Genomic DNA, 19516 nt, shown 5'->3' on the forward strand with positions numbered 1-19516 from the left:
AAGACAGAGAAAACCTCAGATTTATATTTGAGTAAATAAATCCAAGTGAACTTGCTATAATCATCAATAAAACTAACATAGTATTTATTTCTTCCAAAGGAATCTCTTGCATGACCCCATACATCACTGAAAATAAGCTCTAAAGGAGCATGAGACACACTATTTGACTTGGGATAAGGAAGTTGGTGGCTCTTGGCACACTGACAAGCTTCACAAACTGACTCACTATTTTGACTATGTGACAAAGAAAGTTTGTCTTTATTGACTACTTGCTTAACTATGATTGATGATGGGTGTCCTAATCTTTGATGCCACCTTTCCAAGGAGGGTTTAGTGGCAGAATAAACTTGACGCCGATTGCGACTGAGTGCTCCGGATGTGATGGGGTAGAGCCCCCCAACGCATCTACCGTGATGAAGTTCCCTCGTTGCTCGGTCCTTTATAAAAAAGTAACGAGGGTGAGTTTCAAAGAAGACGTTATTGTCAGTGGCTAGATGAGACATGGATGCAAGATTTTTATCAGCTTGTGGGACATGAAGAACGTCTTTAAGAACTAGATCACGTTTAAGGTTGGGGGAATTAATGTAAGCTTGTCCAATGTGACAAATATCCATACCTCCACCACTTGCCGCAGTGTGAATCTGGTCGCCACCATGGTATCTCTCATGAAGTGCAAGTTGCTCTAACTCGCTGGTGACATGATCTGTTGCACCTGAGTCCACGTACCAGACGCCATCTCCTCCTCCTTCACGGATGGCAGTAGCAACATGACGAGCGTCGGGGACGAAGTCTTCATCATACCTATGACAACAGTCCATGACCTCATGGCCTGACTTTTTGCACAGCTGACAACGAGGGCGGTGACTTGAGGAGGAGCGGCGGCTGTTGTTGTTGTTGAAGCCGCCACCTCTGGAGTTGTTGCCACCACCAGAACGAGCACCCTCGCCCTGGTAGTTGCCGCGGCCGCGTCCGCCGCCGTTGGAGCTGCGGTTCTGTCCCTGGTGACCGCGCCCACGGCCGCGCCTGCGAGCCGCCGAGTTGACGGAGGACTGCCTGATGTTGGTGTCGTGGAGGAGGGCGAGGCGAGCATCAAAGCTCAAGAGCTGGCTGTACAACTCCTGAACCGAGACCGGCTCAACCCTAGCAGACAGAGCGGACACGACTAGATTGTAGTCCAGATCGAGGCCAGCCATGATCTTGGAGACTATCTCTGGATCGGGAAGAGGAACTCCGGTGCAGCATGCAACTTCATCTATAAGGGTTTTAATTTTGCCAAGATATTCTGCCATGGACATGTTACCTTTCTTCAAGTTCGTGAGCTCGATGCGGGTGTTGATGGCCTGACTCTGGCTCTGGGCGGCGAACATAGCGTTGATGGCGCTCCAGACCTCTGCTGGCGTCTGAAGGGTGGCAACTTGAGCGAGAATCTCACGGGACAAAGATCCCATCAGATACCCCTGGAGTTGCTGCTGCTGCTGCGTGTACCAGAGGGTTCGGGCGAAGTTGACGACCTGTTCGTCTTTTCCATCTTTGGTGATGGTGAGGGTGGCCGGTGGTTCCTGGCTCGTCCCATCAAGGTGGCGCTCCATCTGTGCGCCTCGGATTTGCGGGAGAACGACGGCCTTCCATAAGAGGAAGTTTCCCCTTGTTAGCTTCTCCTGTGGGGGCGGTCTGAAAGGAATAGAGCTGCTGCTAGATGATGATGCGAAGGTGGAGGCCGTGGAGGAGGAAAGCGCGCTCGTGGTGGAAGATAGGGCTGCGGAGGAAGACATGATCTCGGCCGCGGGAAGGTAGCTAGATGCGATCTTCGATCTAAGAGGAAGATGCTCCGATTACCATGTAAATTGGGTTGGAAGCGTAATTGGGTTGGAAGCGTTGAACCCTTTGTCTCGGGCCGCATGTTTATATATAATGGCAATGCCTTGGAGTACAAGAAGAGATTAAGAGATCAATCTCAGGTTGGTTTGGTTCGGTACAGGAGGGAGAAGAAGAAGATAGAGATAAAGATAGATTACAATTTGAATGAAACTATCCTATACATATTCTAACACCCCGGCCACCGCAAGTTGCGCGGCTACGTCCGCTTCTCTTCAACCTAGACACGGGAACCTTCGTCCGCGTCAAGCTACCGCTGTTCAACAGCCACTGCGCTCTCGACTCGGTCGACGGCCCCCTCCTCCTCCAGAGGGACGAGGACACCGGCATCCGCCTCGTCCACCCGTTCACCGGCGACATCGCTGAGCTCCCACCACTCGCCACCCTGCTCGCGCAGCTAAAGAACGACCCATCGGTCCCTCGTGGTTCTGATCCTTACTGGTGGTGGTCCTTCATCAGATACTGCGTCTGTGCTACCGTGTCCTGCAGTGCCGGAGCCATCACCGTGATGCTCGTGTTCCGTCATCTGCGACGTGTTAGCCTTTGCTACCTCCGAGGACCGGCAATGGGCAATGCCAAGCTGGGAAATCCCAGTAAACATCGCACCCTTGTCGCTCCAAGGCAAGCTATACTTGGTGCAATTTCCTTGCGCTAATGGCTCGCTGGTCTTCCAGATGGAGGTTGGTTCGCCGCCGCTGCCGCCAAAGATGATTGCCACATGCCCAGCAAATAAGCTCTACGGCGGCTACCACCTTGTAGAATGCGACTCGCAGATCCTGCTTGCCGGGTATACCGACAGCTCCATGTCTCACATTTTGATCTACAAGCTCGAGGACCTCATCTTGGAGAGGTTTGTCCCGGTAACAAGCATCGGAGACCGAGCCCTCTTCCTTGAAGATCGGAGCCTGAGCGTCTCCTCCAAGGCACTGCCAACCATCATCGCTGAGACAGTTGTGTATACATGTCCACTCAACCGTTGTTTTGCGCAATACCGTCTCACTACCGGTGCTTGGTCTCAGCCATTCGATGGATATAGTGATGGGTTTAACCCAGGTCCTTATAGCCTCATGCAACATGTCATTAGCTGCTGCATTCGCAATGTTTGGTATGCAACTGGCCCTATTTTGTGTGTCAGCACAATTATTCCTTGGATCATCTTATTTATCTATTGTGCCGGCCATTCTTCTTGTGGTCCTTTTAGGAACAAAGGGCTGGTATATTCTGAAGGAAACCAAAAAGCCTGGATGGCTTTGTTGGAAGGTGAAGAGAAAGCTTCGCATTTGGGTAAATCTTACTCACAATTAATCCTCAGTCTTTTGATACTAACAACATGATAGTTTTAGTTACACCTCTGCTGTTTTTTCTCTTATAGTAATAAATAACCAGCCAGCCAGCCAGCCACAATAGTTTATGCCCTCGATCAAACCCAAACTGTAAAAAACCTCGACAGTCAGAAACTCAGAATACTCCCAGTTCACAAGCAGCTCTGAAGAGGTGTTTGTGCTACTTACAATCCCATTGTTTTCTGTACAGATGCTATACACCATTGATATTTGCACACCTCTTTTAAAATATTTTCTGCACAATAAATCAATTGTCCACTGCCCACTGGTACTTACTTTATGCAATTTGACTTGGATATTTTCAGCTAGCAATTTAGAAACTGCAAATGATATCTCATTATAGAACTTGTAATCACGTGGAAGTTTATTTTGTGCCTTTGGTAGCTTATTTTGTTGTTCTATTTGTTGGGCACACGAAGGGGAGCCTTGGCGCAGTGGTAAAGCTGCTGCCTTGTGACCAAGAGGTCACGGGTTAAGGAAAGACTGTGTACAATAAACCCAAAGTGGTCGGACCCTTCCCGAGACCCTACGCAAGCGGGAGCTACATGCACCGGGCTGCCCTTATTTGTTGGGCACACATTGTTCATGGAGTAGGTGTTTTCAGATTTGCAAGTACAGCGACCGTACATTTTTATCAGCACAAGGATGGATGGTCTACTTGGGAGATGTGAGTTTGCTGGTGTCGCTGGACGAGTCCCTGCTCACCAGTTCGTGGAACACCTCCACCTTCACAGGCGGCACCCGCATGCCGTACGAGTTCCTACAACACATCGTGGATCAAGGGATTGAAGCAGTTGATGGCGGCATAAAACAGGCAAAGAACTAGGGATACTTACATCGACTGCGACGCTTGTTTGAACTGCTGCGCTAGCTGGGCTTGGGCGCTCTGGTTTCCAGACATGCCCAGATGCTGCTGAAGCTGCTGTTGCTGGTGGTGGTGCTGCTGCTGGAGCTGTTGCTGGTGGTGGTGGTGGTGCTGCTGGAGTTGTTGCTCCTGCTGCTGCTGTTGCTGGTGGTGTTGTTGAAGCTGCAATACCTGCTGTTGCTGGAGCTGCTTCTGTTGCTGCTGCTGCAGTAGCTGCTGGTGCCTCAGCTGCTGCATCTGTTGTTGTTGTTGTCTGGTGAGAGATCCGTACGGGCTATTGATTTGTGAATCCATGGTGTTCTCGAGCTTCACGTTTACCAGGGCCTGGGTTTTGTCCAACATCGTAAGAGCGCCGCCAATTAAACATATTAACTACTCCCTCCGTTCCGAATTACTCGTCGCAGAAATGGATGTATCTAGATGTATTTTAGTTCTAGATACATTCATTTCTGCGACGAGTAATTTGGAACGGAGGGAGTATGTGTTAATGTTAGGGGCAGCATGAGAAAATGATGTTATGGTTTCACAGAGAAGACATTTCCAAAAACAATAATAGTTTCAAGCGTGTGCATAGATGAATAGCATAGAACTCGCTAGGTCGCAGCGGCGCATCCTGGCTGACCAAGGTTCGAATCCCATCGGGAGCGAATTTGTGGTATCTCACCCGGGTGGGCTCTCTCTTAGTAATATATTGTCCATGGGATCCTCCCCATTGGATCACAATAAAAAGAATAGCAACCATTTGACTCAAATTTTTTTTTGCTCAAACAGTGGCTAATCAAACAAACAAATGTAGTAGAAGCAAAATAGTTCCCATCACTGTGATTAGTGACCATTCAAAACCAGCCGGGTGTCACAAAACCAGCTGGTTCAGTGGGCGAATGTAGAGACTGAATTCTAGAACCACTCCCAGTTCAATGGGTAGCCAATCACAGTGAATGGTCATACATGAGTTCTGGGAGTTGGTTTCAAGTTGCAAGAGTTAGCAGAATTTTTCTTTATATGACTGAACAATTAGAAGAATAAGGAGGCCTATTCTGAGGCAAGAACATTGGTTTGCAACCCGTTCTACCCAAATCTCAAAGATACTTGCACTAATTATAATTTGTGAGTGCCTCTAAAAATAGAAGTAACAGCAAGATTATACAGCTGCCGCGATGACCAGGCAGAAACCAATATCCATTCCCATCAAGTGAATTTACTTGTGGGCAGCTTAGCCAAAGAGTTGTTTACACTACAACACGTTAATATCAGAAAACGTTCTGTTCAGGGCGTTTTTATAAACACCTCAGAATAGCATCTAAGAAGGTGTTCTATCAGGTTCACCCCAAATCATCTCTAGCTTAAGGCATTTCTGGAAAACACCTCGGACTGGATGAAGCTGTCATGGCATTTTTTGCAAATCACCACAAAACAGACAGCTGTGGAGGCGTTTTCCGGAAGCCTCAAAAGAGATTTTGAGGCATTTGTAAGAAACACCTCCTAATGGATACTCATGGGCGTCGGCGTCAATGGAGGGGACATGCCGGTTTATGTATCAGTAAAAAGGGCACATGGATTTCTTGCCAATAACGTTACCTTTCTTGGTCTGGTGGTAAGTGCGCCACAATGTTTTCCAGCCGATGCAGCGTTCGAATCATGCATGCCTCTCTATTTATACAGTTTTTTTGTTCTCGCGCGAGGTTGTTTTAGTCCCATACTGCTTGGCGAGAAAGAGTTGGAGGTAGTTAAAAGGTGCAAACATAAGCGGTGTTTCAGAAATGACAAGTACTGATGTCATTTCTCTCGCTAATGGGCTTGTCTAGTTAGATTTAATTTAAATTCTCAGCCTGGAAAGAAAGATAGATAGCCATTTGGCACAGAAAAGACAAAAAGAGACAAAGAGAAGACCCCATGGTGTTTGTTAGTTCTGTTTTTCGATTTTGATCGAGAAGTTTACAGCGCTCTAGGAAATTGCTCCAAAACCTCGTTTGTGGCGTCTGTAAAACGCCGCTGAATGCCAGATCTTTCAAGGCGTTACTGGAAAACGTCTCAGTTGACTTTCCCCTTCATGAGCTTCTCTAGCATTTTATAGAAATGCCGCACAAAACAATTGGAGGCATTTTTACGTCTTCTAGAGGTGTTTTAGAATGCCGTTGTAATACTATACGTGTTGTAATGTTAGTTGGCTGAATCCATCAACTTTGGACAATTGTGGGTACATGCTTTTTAAATATAGTAGTATAAACAACTAATCCTTCTGAGGAAGGAAAAATTTATGACAGTAGCGTACAGAAATGGTAGAAAAAGAAGGTAAGCAATGTATACACAACATAAAGTATGGTAACCAGCAGTAGTTGCCAACCTGTTGGGCTTGAAGGAGATTATTTTGATTTTGTACTTGTGCATCTTGATGAACTGGGTGGCTAGCCACTCTACTCCCCATCTTTTTAATCTCCATTAAGGGTCCAATGTTACTAAATGTTACATAGAAAACGAAATCATGAGCTCAACAGTTTATTTGCTAAACAACATATGCTGAATGTGTACAGTTCTGCCATCAAATTAAATCAATTCTGTTAGTAGAGTACCTTGATTTGTTAAGCCGTACTGTAATTTTTTCATTTTGAAAAACTAAATGTCATTATAACCGCTTGCATGTTTTCCCTACTTCTCTTGTTAAATACTTAGATAGGACCTTGCATATTGGATAGTGAAACCTTTCCCAAGCTCAAACATTTATGTTACTTCAGACAAACATAACAGTCTGCTAGTGGTGAATCTGACTTTTCTAAGAACTGATAACATAACACAACGTCTCCAGAGGCCTTGCCCACTTATTAGAGTCTAAAATAAAAAACAAAAACAGAGCAACCTTTCTCATCTTTGGCAATATTTGTCCTAAAACATAGTTGCACTACAAAGAGCAGCAGAACCTAATCTATTTGCATCTTTTAAAGTTCCTATCGAAGATCCAATTTCTGCAAACCCATCTTTATAAGAAAAGTTCTCGGCCACCCAATATGCTTCGTCCCATACATAGAAAAACTTACAAAAGGCTCCTAACTCTTCAGCACTTAGCAACGGTGAGTTAATAGATGTCTTAACAGGAAGTACTCCCTCCGTTCCAAAATAGATGATTCAACTTTATACTAAAGTTAGTATAAAGTTGAGTCATCTATTTTGGAACAGAGGGAGTACATGACAACAGGGTATGCATCAGCAGCTAATTAACTTGGAACAGAGGTTTCCATTGGTACAAATTAAAAGATTAGTCAGACGAGCCTTGCAAAAACGTTGCGCTTTAAGATCAGGGATGAGGTGCAGGGATGGTCAAGATGTCAATCTCCTCTCGAGGTGTCCAGATCCGGTGTGCTTGAGGTCGATCCGGTACTGAACCTGCTAATTTGGTGAGGTTAGGGTTCAAGAAAAAGATAAGTGCCTATGTGGAAGGGGGGAGAGAGAAGAGGTGGAGGAGGAGACCTACCAGGGACTGTGGTGCTCAACTGGGGGTCACCGACCGCTGCTCCCGGCAGCAGGACGGAGCAACTAGGGGTCACCGGACGCTGCTCCCGGCGGCAGGACGGAGCACGGGGCGGAGCAACTGGGTCGGGTGGAGGGAAGGGGAAGGTGAGGAATAGGACATGGGAGAGGAGAAGAACGAAGGAAGAGGGATCAGCGGAGGAGGGAAGGCTCGCCGGTGGCGGCGAATCGGAGCGCCATGGATGTGCGGGATTGGGGAGGACGAGAGCTGCGGCAAATCCAGAGGAATGACGGGGTGGGGGCCGGGATTTGGGTACAGTACGATTGAGCCAAATGGGCCGGCACGGCCCGTCCAGGCTTACACGGGCCAGGCACGGCACGGCCCGGCCAGGCACGTACATACACGGGCCGTTCCGGCCCAGGCACGGCACAGCAGTCTCACGGGCCGGCACGCTGGCCCGATTAGCACGGCGGCCTGAGTGGCACGGGAAGGAGCGAGCAGCCGAGCGTCGTGGCAGGTACATGTAACTTGTATGCTCCGGGGGGTGGTTTCTTGGGGTTCTATCTTTGTGGCCGCGGTTGGCTCACTCCTTGCCGGGGGCATCGGTTTGAATTAATCACACCGAGCTCTGTCATGAAACTTGTGATGAAGGAGTGTGTTGATGCATCCGTTCGCGCGAGAAGAGGAGGAGCGGCAGCTACAGTTTGCAGAGATGAAGCGGGGAATTATATTGGGGCTTCGGCCTTGGTCTTGGAGGGTGTCACTGATCCGACATCTTTGGAGGCGATAGCATGTTGAGAGGTGTTGTGCCTGGCGGAGGACCTCAACATCCACCATTTTATCATCGCATCTGATTGCAAACAGGTTGTGGCGGATATTGACAACAACACTGGAGGAAGATATGGAGCAATTATCAGGGAGATTCGCCTTAGAGCTATTAATGTCCAATGTAAATTTATTTTCGAGGGTCGTGCTGCGAACTATGAAGCACACGGTTTAGCTAAATTTTCCCTTTCTAGAGGTCCCGGTCATCACGTCTGGTTAGGCGTTCCGTACAATCAAATTCGTATCCCATTTCATGTGGATTTTGATGAATAAAATTATTTATCACCCCTCAAAAAAGAAACCGAGTGTCGTGGCGGCCGCGTTCGTCGGCTCATGCCGTTGCACCTGCATGCACGCCACTTTTTTTTATTTGCATCTCAACTGCGGAACCGGCTCCTCTACCATGCCCGCTTGGCACGGCAGGGTGCCGTGCCTTCTTTACCCCAGCGGAGCAATGGTCTAGCCCAGGAAACTACTAAAAGCCCATATCAGCAGCCCAGCAGCTCACCTGATGCCTGCTGATTAACAACATGGTTCTCAAATTTTTTATTGATTAACAATATTAGTCTTCTATAAAAAAATTAACAGCATTAGTTCATGGCTGCATGTTCTCATGGCGTTTTTTTGTTTGTCAAAATTTCGGTCGATTTAAATTTGGTTAAGTATATAAGTCGACTGTTGTCTGCATGTTGTTTCTCAACTTTTTTTGTCTTTTCTGGATTTATAGTTTCTAATACTTGAATATATTTGCTAACTTTTCAAAATATGCAAATGTAGGAAATGGTACTGTTGCCCGCTCGAAGCAAAATACAAATATATTTTAACAAAAAAATTCTCTCCGTAAAATATGGCTGAGATTAAGCAAAACCATTTTTCAAATATGAGTTCATTTTCATTTTAGAATGTTGCTCATGTATATTCATAATAGGTAATTAGTTTATTGAGACAATGATAGTGGAAGGGCCCCGTTTTCAGATGTTTCTTCGAGTTTTGTTAGGACTTATGTCCTGCTCAGGAAGACGAGATGGCGGCGGCTCCTTGAATATTAAATAAATTCCTCCCCGCCTAGCCCCCGTCCCAATGGTGTGTCTAGTATCGTCGATGGGCATATGGAGATGTGTTTCCGGCGAATCTATCTTTGGTGGATTTGGATTTGCTTGGATTTGGCCGTAGTTCATCTACGTTCGTGTGTCTTCAGGTTGGATTCTTCCAATCTACGCTACCCTTTCTCGGCGGCGGTTGTTATTCTGCCGTGTCGGTCCTATGGGGTCTTAGCACGATGACTTCTGAACTGTGTATACAACAAGTTTTGCCCGGCTCCGGCGAGGGAGGGGCGATGACGGCGGCGTGCCTTCGGCTCGCTTTAGTACTTGTAGTCGTCGCTAGGTGGTCTACGCATCTGGGTGTATTTTTTTATTATTTATGGTGTTTATTGTATTGTCATGATTGAATATGAATAGATCGAAGTGTTATCTAAAAAAATAAAAATAGAAATAGTGAGTTAGTTTTTCTACGGGGGAAATAGTTTCTTTTTGGGTTTGGGAAATAGTTAATTAGGTGACATGTGCAGGCGTGTGATACATCAGATTTTTTTTAGTTGAACGTGATGCATCCGGTGAACAGTTGGGCTGATTAGATAAACTTTCATCAAAGAGTCTGGCCTTTCTGGCCCATATCAATGTGTAAGGTGCGGGGTAAGAAGGCACGGCACCCTGCCGTGCCCAGCAGGCACGGTAGAGGAGCCGGTTCCCTCAACTGCATGCATGCATGCACGCCTTCTGGCTTAGTGCGTTCGTCGGCTCGTGCCATTGCACATGCATGTACGTATACTATACAAGTATACATGTACACCTCCTGGCTTTCTGAGACGTGCTAGCAGCCGTACTGTGCCGGGGCGAATCAACCTGTGGTTGGATGGTTAGAGGGACTGTGATATCCCTAGCTGACCAGAGTTCAAATCCTGATGCTCGCATTTATTTCTGGATTTCCGGCGATGCGCATTCAGTGGGAGGAGACGTTCCTGTCGACGACGGGGTGCCTAGGGTGATTTCATAAATTTCAAGATGATATGTCGGCTCAGTCTTTCGAATGTGCTCATAGGGGTAGGGTATACGTGTGTGCGTTCATAGGGGTGAGTGTATGCGCGTGTATATGAGCGCTTGTGTCTGTATTGTTGTTCAAAAAAAAAAGCCGTACCGTGCCGGGCTAGCCAGCCCAGGCACGGCCCATGACGGGCCAGTCACGATAAGGCCGGCCCATCTGACCAGGTATCATTGAGGGGGGTGGGGGGGGGGGGGATTTTGGGTGGAAATGACAATTCAATTCCATTTGTCAATTCCGTGGCAGCCAAACAAGTTGAACCCGGAAATCGCAAATGAAATCTACCAAATCCACCTCAAATGATGGGTACCAAGTGACTTGTTAAGTTATTGCAGACGCATCAGCTGGCTTTTAATTTCTTTTTTGTACATGTGCTCAATGGTCTTTGTACATGTGTGTTTCTGCTTTTACATTTGATCATATTGGTGTAATTGGCATAATCCCTGATCTTACATCCTTTTCTACTCTTTTTTTGCTAGTCGTGAGTGGGCCCTTACATACCCAGAAGCCAGTGGATGGATTTTCTTTGCACCATCAGGGGGGGGGGGGGGGGGGATCAAACTGGATGTTTTTATCCATGCCATGTTTCCTGCCAGCATGCCATGTTTCCTGCCAGCATGTAGTTCACGGGTGCTTTCACATAGTTAGACCCTGGACCTTACTACTGAAACTTACACCCATTCATTAGAAGATGGGGGTTTCTGAAGGTTTGCTTTGGGAGTTTGGACATGTTAGATGCGATCCATTTATCTGAAGATCGGTCGTAGATCCTTCTGGTTCTGGCCTTCTGGGACTCCGGATGTCTGTGTGATATGGTTTCATTGCCATTTTAAGGGACATTTTGCGGTTGTGTGTAGACTGTAGAGCAATTTGGAAACTGAATGGTGAAACAAATGATTTAACAAAGTAGTACAACTGAGTTACAGGACGATCCAATAATCCACCTCTTCATGGCAATTTACAGTCTAGATGAAATAAAAAAGCAAATCACACTGTCCTTTTGAATTCCTTCGCATAGCCAAGGGTCTTGTTCATGGCGGGCATCGCCGGTGTCTCCTTACAGGGCTGAGACTCCATCGCCTTCTGGAAGAAGACCCGGCCATTCCTAACATCCCTCTCGGGGTGTTCCTGCCAACGATATCATACTGAGAACTCATGGTGGTATCTCAGGTAATTCACACCAGAACACAAAAGGTTGATGGAAACAGAATTTACCTCTGAGATGTACTGTTGTGGTTCTTCGTCAGAGCTGAACATAAGCATTTGTTTCGCGTTACTTATCGACAAGTAATCATATCCCTTCTCGCTGCACCCAGCTATTTTGTCTCTGCGCGTGCAGCAAATGTCACAGTGATGGACTGCATAAGGAGTAAATCGGCAGATCACACATGAAGAGGTAGCGACACAAACCCACTTACCTAACTACTCTTTTGGCTAGAAGGTCCATGAAGTATACGTAACTTTCATGCGGCACAGCTTGTCGAGCACTCAGCACGTGGTTGTAGGCGCCCTCCATAAGGGACTGCTCGAGCTCAACTGCGTGCTTGATGCAAGGATTCTCCAGCGCTTTGGTGGGCAGAGGCTCCAGCTCAGTGTGGAACTCCGCAATTCTATTCTGGACCAACATCCTCAGAAGGTTAAGCCCCATAATTGGGTACTCAACCGGTGATGGAGGAATTATCCACTTTTAGTATCAGCATGATTTAGTATGATATAGCATAATATCAATCGACATGTTGCAAAAGAGGAAGTGCTAGATGTTTTTAGATAAAATATCAATTGACGTGTCCAGACATTTTGCATCATGTTCTGGACCTGACGAAGCAAACATCCTATTGCCAAATAAGATGTGAAATGAACTCTGCTAAAATAGTCGACACAAAACAATTGCCAGTTTGGCAAGGGTATTGCGGCTCACCAGTAGGCGAGAACCTAAAAATTCCATACAAACCCAATCTACATGTATAACTTGGCTTACAAATATTAATTTCCAAGTTCGACTACCCAACTGAACCCAGCAAAATTAGCACCACATAACTCATGCAGGACTAACCCAAAAAACACTTCTGGTTTAACTCATTTAGCAACTTATACCCAAAGAAAACCAATAACACTTTATTTCTTTGACCTTCCCATGATAATCCAATGGAAGATGAACACTCATTTAGCAACTTATACCCAAAGAAAACCAATAACACTTTGTTTCTTTTGACCTTCCCAATGATAATCCAATGGAAGATGAAAGAGAACAGAGAACGATACATACATTAGAATGGCAGCCTACACAATGCAAAGACACAGTGTTATTGGTTTATATATGCTGTGGTTGTCTCTGCTTTGCGTCTTGTTGATCAGTCTCTGGTTGATATATGCTGTGGTTGTCTGGTCTCTGTAATGCTGTCTGAGATTGTGTCGTGATATGACTCGTTCAGCAACTCTACCTTGGCTCGGCTGAAACTTGGTTCAGTTCACTGCAATCCATGTGTAATCGATCTGTAATACTAGTTGATACGTTTGGTTGCTTGGTTTTTCGTACAAGCATCACTAGCATCAGTCCTAGGATGGGATCGTATTCAAAGCATCTATAAATTCATATGGCAGCAACCAGTCAATTAAAACTCCTAAAGGTAAAACTGCATGACCAAGGCAAATCAGATCCAGAGTTCACATTACACAACTGACAAGCATCACTAGCATCAGTCCTAGGATGGGATCGTATTCAAAGCATCTATAAATTCATATGGCAGCAACCAGTCAATTAAAACTCCTAAAGGTAAAACTGCATGACCAAGGCAAATCAGATCCAGTGTTAGGCCCGTAAAGATCTCCAGTCACATCCTCAAGGTAGTATTACCAAGCAACCAAACGTATCAACTAGTATTACAGATCGATTACACATGGATTGCAGTGAACTGAACCAAGTTTCAGCCGAGCCAAGGTAGAGTTGCTGAACGAGTCATATCACGACACAATCTCAGACAGCATTACAGAGACCAGACAACCACAGCATATATCAACCAGAGACTGATCAACAAGACGCAAAGCATCACCGATGGACAAAATCTTCCTGTACCTAAACCATAACATAGCAGCCAACCAAGAAAAATTCCCAACACTTGCACCCTGCGCACACTGTCACACGGATAGAAAGCATCATCGCAACCCCAATGTCTGGCCAACTCAACAGAGCAAAGTTATCTTACTCGCAAGTTTGAGCTCCTCCACGGCATTGGGCGTCTGCTGAAGCAACGGACGAAGGCTAGGGAACTTGGTGAGGAGGGCCTGCAAAAGGAGGAAGCTTCACATGTCAATTCTGTTAGACTTAATCTTGATTCGTGTATCTGCATAGTTTGTTTTTCGTTATGCATGTAGCTTAGTTTGTCTAGGGAGTAGTTGTCCAACGAAACTTCAGCGGAGGCGTGCGAAGAAGGCGAGATGCCAAGGCGTCGTGGTATACGACGATGATGGCGAGATGCCAATGGCGGCGTGAGGCTGCAGTGCTGCGTGAGGCAGCATGGCCATGTGATGCGGCAAGTGCGACGAAGGCTGGAGTGTGGGGCTCTATGAGCATGTTTAGCCCGCTGGGTTGATCCGGATGTGAGCTGCATGCAAGTCCTAGTCTTGGGATGTTGGAGTGAATCAAGGAAACAAACTGGCTGCATGCAAGTAGTTAGTTAGCTAGCTTTGTGCGTGTGCATGGGTTAGTGGGTTTAGTGGCCCGAGTGGAGGCTGGGTTAGGGCGTGCGTGAGCCAGCCCGGTGTATATATATATGTGTTGATCAGATGAATGAAAAGTAGGCCGTGAGGGCTGTAGGAGAAATGTAGTCTTTGTGTGCACCAAGGAAGAGTGTTCTGGGCAAAGCCTCGTTGGGTTTCTTCCTTGGCTGTGTGCGTGTGTGTTTTCTGAGTTTCATCATGTGTGTGTGTTCTTGTGTGATACAAAGAGAGTTGAGCGGTGAGAGGCAGCAAGAGGTAGAAGAAGAGCGGCACTGCGAGAGGCGGTGCCAACAATTGGCATCAGAGCCTCGTCGATCCGGTGGCGACGTCGGCGGCGTGGTGGACTCCATGTGAGATGGAGGCCGGTGGCGCAAGCAGGAGGCTTGTGGCAGCGTGAGGCCGCTGGTGGCTTTGACGGCGCGAGGCCGTTATGAGGAGAAGTTGGTGTGGCGATCGGCGCCGCGAAGGCGTCGTTCACGTCAAGAAATGGCCGCCACATGCGGCAAGAGGCCGTGGTACTCGGCGCTGCGATGGCGTCGTCTACGGCAAGACGGTGTGGTGATTGGCGTTGCGAGGACGTCATCCACGACAAGATGGTTCATGGTGACCGCTGCTGCGACGGCGTCGGTGGCGGTGCGTGGCTGGTTACGGCGCTGCGATGGCGTCATCAAGTGATGGCGGGTGATCCGCATCAAAGATTGTGATGATTGGAGAATCAAGATTAGGGAGGAAAATAATAGACTTAATCTTGATTCGTGTATCTGCATAGTTTGTTTTTCGTTATGCATGTAGCTTAGTTTGTCCAGGGAGTAGTTGTCCAACGAAACTTCAGCGGAGGCGTGCGAAGAAGGCGAGATGCCAAGGCGTCGTGCGATACGACGATGATGGCGAGATGCCAATGGCGGCGTGAGGCTGTAGTGCTGCGTGAGGCAGCGTGGCCGTGTGATGCGGCAAGTGCGACGAAGGCTGGAGTGTGGGGCTCTATGAGCATGTTTAGCCGGCTGGGTTGATCCGGATGTGAGCTGCATGCAAGTCCTAGTCTTGGGACGTTGGAGTGAATCAAGGAAACAAACTGGCTGCATGCAAGTAGTTGGTTAGCTAGGTTTGTGCATGTGCATGGGTTAGTGGGTTTAGTGGCCCGAGTGGAGGCTGGGTTAGGGCGTGCGTGAGCCAGCCCGGTGTATATATATGTGTTGATCAGATGAATGAAAAGTAGGCCGTGAGGGCTGTAGGAGAAATGTAGTCTTTGTATGCACCAAGGAAGAGTGTTCTGGGCAAAGCCTCGTTGAGTTTCTTCCTTGGCTGTGTGCGTGTGTGTTTTCTAAGTTTCATCATGTGTGTGTGTTCTTGTGTGAGACAAAAAGAGTTGAGTGGTGAGAGGCAGCAAGAGGTAGAAGAAGAGCGGCACTGCGAGAGGCGGTGCCAACAAATTCAACCAAAAACTTAAGCACCATCATCTTCTGGTGGCCTCATGCGAGAGATCATTCCCAAGGTGCATAGATGACACTTTTTTTTTCTTCCAAGAACACGCGAGAGATCTGTGTTGTCTGTAGTAAGATAGCACGGTTCATATACAAGTGTGAGATGAGTGCAACAAGACTACCTTCCTCCAATCCCAGCAGTGATCATGAATTTTGTCCACGTCATTTCAATGAGGTAGCCATCTACATCGTCATGTGAATCATTTTGAGGGAGCCGAACCGAAGGGCGTTCCAAGGATTACCATCTACCACGGCTTGTGTTGCGACGGTTGTCTACTTGCTTTTTCTGACCGGGCCGTCGGCTTGTGTTGCGACGGTTGTCTACTTGCTTTTTTTGACCGGGCCGTCCTTCGCTTCGGCTCCTTGCAAGGCGACCGCCGCCCCGAGCTCCGTCGTGTAGATTCCTACCATCTCATTGAAGAGATTTGGTGTCAGATACTCGGCTCCCGGGCGCTGGTCTTTAGAGGCATGTGCACGAAGACTTCCCGACTGTCATTGACACAGTCAAGCCAGCTAGATAGGGGAGCAGCGACAGCAGCGTGTTCTGACAACTGTAGTAATCTCGATGTAATTTTTATTATGTCTGACATGCTTTGTAGTGAACTTTGATAATATATCTGGATCGTTTTTGCAAAAAAAAAAAAAAACCCAACTTGCAATGATCTACAACGAAAAGAATCAAACTGCTTTAAGCCTAGTCTTGTTGATTGTGCCCGGTGCCCGTTTCCCAGAGACATCCGAAGTCCCAGAAGGATCTACGACCGATCTTCGGATAAATGATTCACATCTAAAATGTCCAAACTCTCAAAGCAAACCTTGAGAAACCCCATCCTTTAATGAATGGGTGTAAGTTTCAGTAGTAAGGTCGAGGATCTAACTAATGTGAAAGCACCCGTTAACTACACGAGAGTTGAACCAAAGATATAGTATGAACCTAAATGCTGGCAAGAAACAGGACATGGATAAAAACATCCAGCTTGATCACCCCATCTGATGGTGCAAAGAAAATCAATCCACCGGCTTCTGGATATATACAGGCCATTCACGCCTAGCAATAAAAGGAGATGTAAGATCAGGGATTATTCTAATTACACCAAAAAAAGGGGCAGCCCAGTGCATGTAGCTTCCGCTTGCGTAGGGTCCGAGGAAGGGTCCAACCATTTTGGGTCTATAGTACGCAGCCTTTCCCTACATTTCTGTAAGAGCCTCATGGTCACAAGGCAGCAGCTTTACCACTGCGCCAAGGCTCCCCTTCCGATTATTCTAATTACACCACTAATTACACCAATCTGATCAAATGTAAAAGCAGAAACACGCATGTACAAAGATCATTGAGCACATGTACAAAAAAGAAATAAAAAAGCTAGCTGCTGTGTGTGCAATAACTCAAGGGTAATTAACTAGCATAATCATTTGCATGTTTGCTTTCTCTAACATGTTTCTCCTTGCAGAATCATTTAGCTTGTTTTAGTAATAAAAAGAAGAATCTAATGGTCTTTAGCAAGACACCTCACGAACAAATGTGCGCGCCACAAATAGAACAGTAAAATAAGCTACCAAAGGCATAAATATATTGAAATCTCTAAAAGGGCTTATATTTAGGAACAGAGGGAGTACATGATTGCAAGTTCTATAGTGAGATGTCATCTGCAGCTGCTAAAATTGCTAGCTGAAATTATGCAAGTCAAATTGCATATTAAAGTAAGTACCAGTGGATGAACGATTGATTTATTGTGCAGAATTTCCTTTAAAACAGCTGGGCAAATATCAATGCTGCATATCATCTGAACAGAAAACAATGGGTTTGTAAGTAGCACAAACACCTCTTCAGAACTGCTTCTGAACTGGGAGTATTCTGACTGTCGAGGTTTTTTCACCTGGGTATTGATCAAGGGCATAAACTATTGTGGCTGGCTGGCTGGCTGGTTATTTATTACTATAAGAGAAAAAACAGCAGAGGTGTAACTAAAACTATCATGTTGTTAGTATCAAAAGACTGAGGATTAATTGTGAGTAAGATTTACCCAAATGCGAAGCTTTCTCTTCACCTTCCAACAAAGCCATCCAGGCTTTTTGGTTTCCTTCAGAATATACCAGCCCTTTGTTCCTAAAAGGACCACAAGAAGAATGGCCGGCACAATAGATAAATAAGATGATCCAAGGAATAATTGTGCTGACACACAAAATAGGGCCAGTTGCATACCAAACATTGCGAATGCAGCAGCTAATGACATGTTGCATGAGGCTATAAGGACCTGGGTTAAACCCATCACTATATCCATCGAATGGCTGAGACCAAGCACCGGTAGTGAGACGGTATTGCGCAAAACAACGGTTGAGTGGACATGTATACACAACTGTCTCAGCGATGATGGTTGGCAGTGCCTTGGAGGAGACGCTCAGGCTCCGATCTTCAAGGAAGAGGGCTCGGTCTCCGATGCTTGTTACCGGGACAAACCTCTCCAAGATGAGGTCCTCGAGCTTGTAGATCAAAATGTGAGACATGGAGCTGTCGGTATACCCGGCAAGCAGGATCTGCGAGTCGCATTCTACAAGGTGGTAGCCGCCGTAGAGCTTATTTGCTGGGCATGTGGCAATCATCTTTGGCGGCAGCGGCGGCGAACCAACCTCCATCTGGAAGACCAGCGAGCCATTAGCGCAAGGAAATTGCACCAAGTATAGCTTGCCTTGGAGCGACAAGGGTGCGATGTTTACTGGGATTTCCCAGCTTGGCATTGCCCATTGCCGGTCCTCGGAGGTAGCAAAGGCTAACACGTCGCAGATGACGGAACACGAGCATCACGGTGATGGCTCCGGCACTGCAGGACACGGTAGCACAGACGCAGTATCTGATGAAGGACCACCACCAGTAAGGATCAGAACCACGAGGGACCGATGGGTCGTTCTTTAGCTGCGCGAGCAGGGTGGCGAGTGGTGGGAGCTCAGCGATGTCGCCGGTGAACGGGTGGACGAGGCGGATGCCGGTGTCCTCGTCCCTCTGGAGGAGGAGGGGGCCGTCGACCGAGTCGAGAGCGCAGTGGCTGTTGAACAGCGGTAGCTTGACGCGGACGAAGGTTCCCGTGTCTAGGTTGAAGAGAAGCGGACGTAGCCGCGCAACTTGCGGTGGCCGGGGTGTTAGAATATGTATAGGATAGTTTCATTCAAATTGTAATCTATCTTTATCTCTATCTTCTTCTTCTCCCTCCTGTACCGAACCAAACCAACCTGAGATTGATCTCTTAATCTCTTCTTGTACTCCAAGGCATTGCCATTATATATAAACATGCGGCCCGAGACAAAGGGTTCAACGCTTCCAACCCAATTACGCTTCCAACCCAATTTACATGGTAATCGGAGCATCTTCCTCTTAGATCGAAGATCGCATCTAGCTACCTTCCCGCGGCCGAGATCATGTCTTCCTCCGCAGCCCTATCTTCCACCACGAGCGCGCTTTCCTCCTCCACGGCCTCCACCTTCGCATCATCATCTAGCAGCAGCTCTATTCCTTTCAGACCGCCCCCACAGGAGAAGCTAACAAGGGGAAACTTCCTCTTATGGAAGGCCGTCGTTCTCCCGCAAATCCGAGGCGCACAGATGGAGCGCCACCTTGATGGGACGAGCCAGGAACCACCGGCCACCCTCACCATCACCAAAGATGGAAAAGACGAACAGGTCGTCAACTTCGCCCGAACCCTCTGGTACACGCAGCAGCAGCAGCAACTCCAGGGGTATCTGATGGGATCTTTGTCCCGTGAGATTCTCGCTCAAGTTGCCACCCTTCAGACGCCAGCAGAGGTCTGGAGCGCCATCAACGCTATGTTCGCCGCCCAGAGCCAGAGTCAGGCCA

The 19516-nt window shown here is 47.2% G+C and overlaps 3 protein-coding genes and 1 pseudogene across 5 annotated transcripts; 1 reads left to right on the top strand and 3 right to left on the bottom strand.

Annotated features, from left to right (window-relative positions):
• Positions 1–2050: 2050 nt before the first annotated feature.
• On the top strand, positions 2051–3637 carry LOC125545636. The gene is made up of 2 exons (XM_048709650.1): positions 2051–2980; positions 3077–3637. The coding sequence occupies exons 1-2, from the start codon at positions 2448–2450 to the stop codon at positions 3207–3209; spliced, it is 666 nt and encodes a 221-aa protein (XP_048565607.1). The 5' UTR covers positions 2051–2447; the 3' UTR covers positions 3210–3637.
• Positions 3638–3650: 13 nt separating this feature from the next.
• On the bottom strand, positions 3651–8084 carry LOC125545637 (ecdysone-induced protein 74EF-like). Of its 3 annotated transcripts, XM_048709653.1 has the most exons (5): positions 7550–7842; positions 7348–7461; positions 6428–6539; positions 4055–4407; positions 3651–3978 (listed from the first exon to the last, which is right to left on the bottom strand). In XM_048709653.1, the coding sequence occupies exons 3-5, from the start codon at positions 6521–6523 to the stop codon at positions 3873–3875; spliced, it is 555 nt and encodes a 184-aa protein (XP_048565610.1). In that variant the 5' UTR covers positions 6524–6539; positions 7348–7461; positions 7550–7842; the 3' UTR covers positions 3651–3872. The 3 variants fall into 3 exon arrangements, with proteins under 3 accessions (XP_048565610.1, XP_048565609.1, XP_048565608.1); XM_048709652.1 differs by having other exon boundaries at positions 6428–7461; positions 7550–7841; XM_048709651.1 differs by lacking the exons at positions 3651–3978; positions 4055–4407 and having other exon boundaries at positions 6528–7461; positions 7550–8084.
• Positions 8085–11402: 3318 nt separating this feature from the next.
• LOC125547098 (putative 26S proteasome non-ATPase regulatory subunit 8 homolog B) lies at positions 11403–14687 on the bottom strand. The gene is made up of 6 exons (XM_048711111.1): positions 14481–14687; positions 13675–13753; positions 12738–12751; positions 11890–12155; positions 11687–11798; positions 11403–11599 (listed from the first exon to the last, which is right to left on the bottom strand). Exons 1-6 carry the CDS (start codon positions 14685–14687, stop codon positions 11459–11461), a joined length of 819 nt encoding a protein of 272 aa, XP_048567068.1. The 3' UTR covers positions 11403–11458.
• A 1646-nt stretch (positions 14688–16333) lies between these two features.
• Positions 16334–18954, bottom strand: LOC125547099 (annotated as a pseudogene).
• Positions 18955–19516: the final 562 nt, after the last annotated feature.

The sequence above is a fragment of the Triticum urartu genome, chromosome 3 (genome assembly GCF_003073215.2).
Source record: "Triticum urartu cultivar G1812 chromosome 3, Tu2.1, whole genome shotgun sequence".
In the NCBI taxonomy this organism is placed as follows: domain Eukaryota; kingdom Viridiplantae; phylum Streptophyta; class Magnoliopsida; order Poales; family Poaceae; genus Triticum; species Triticum urartu.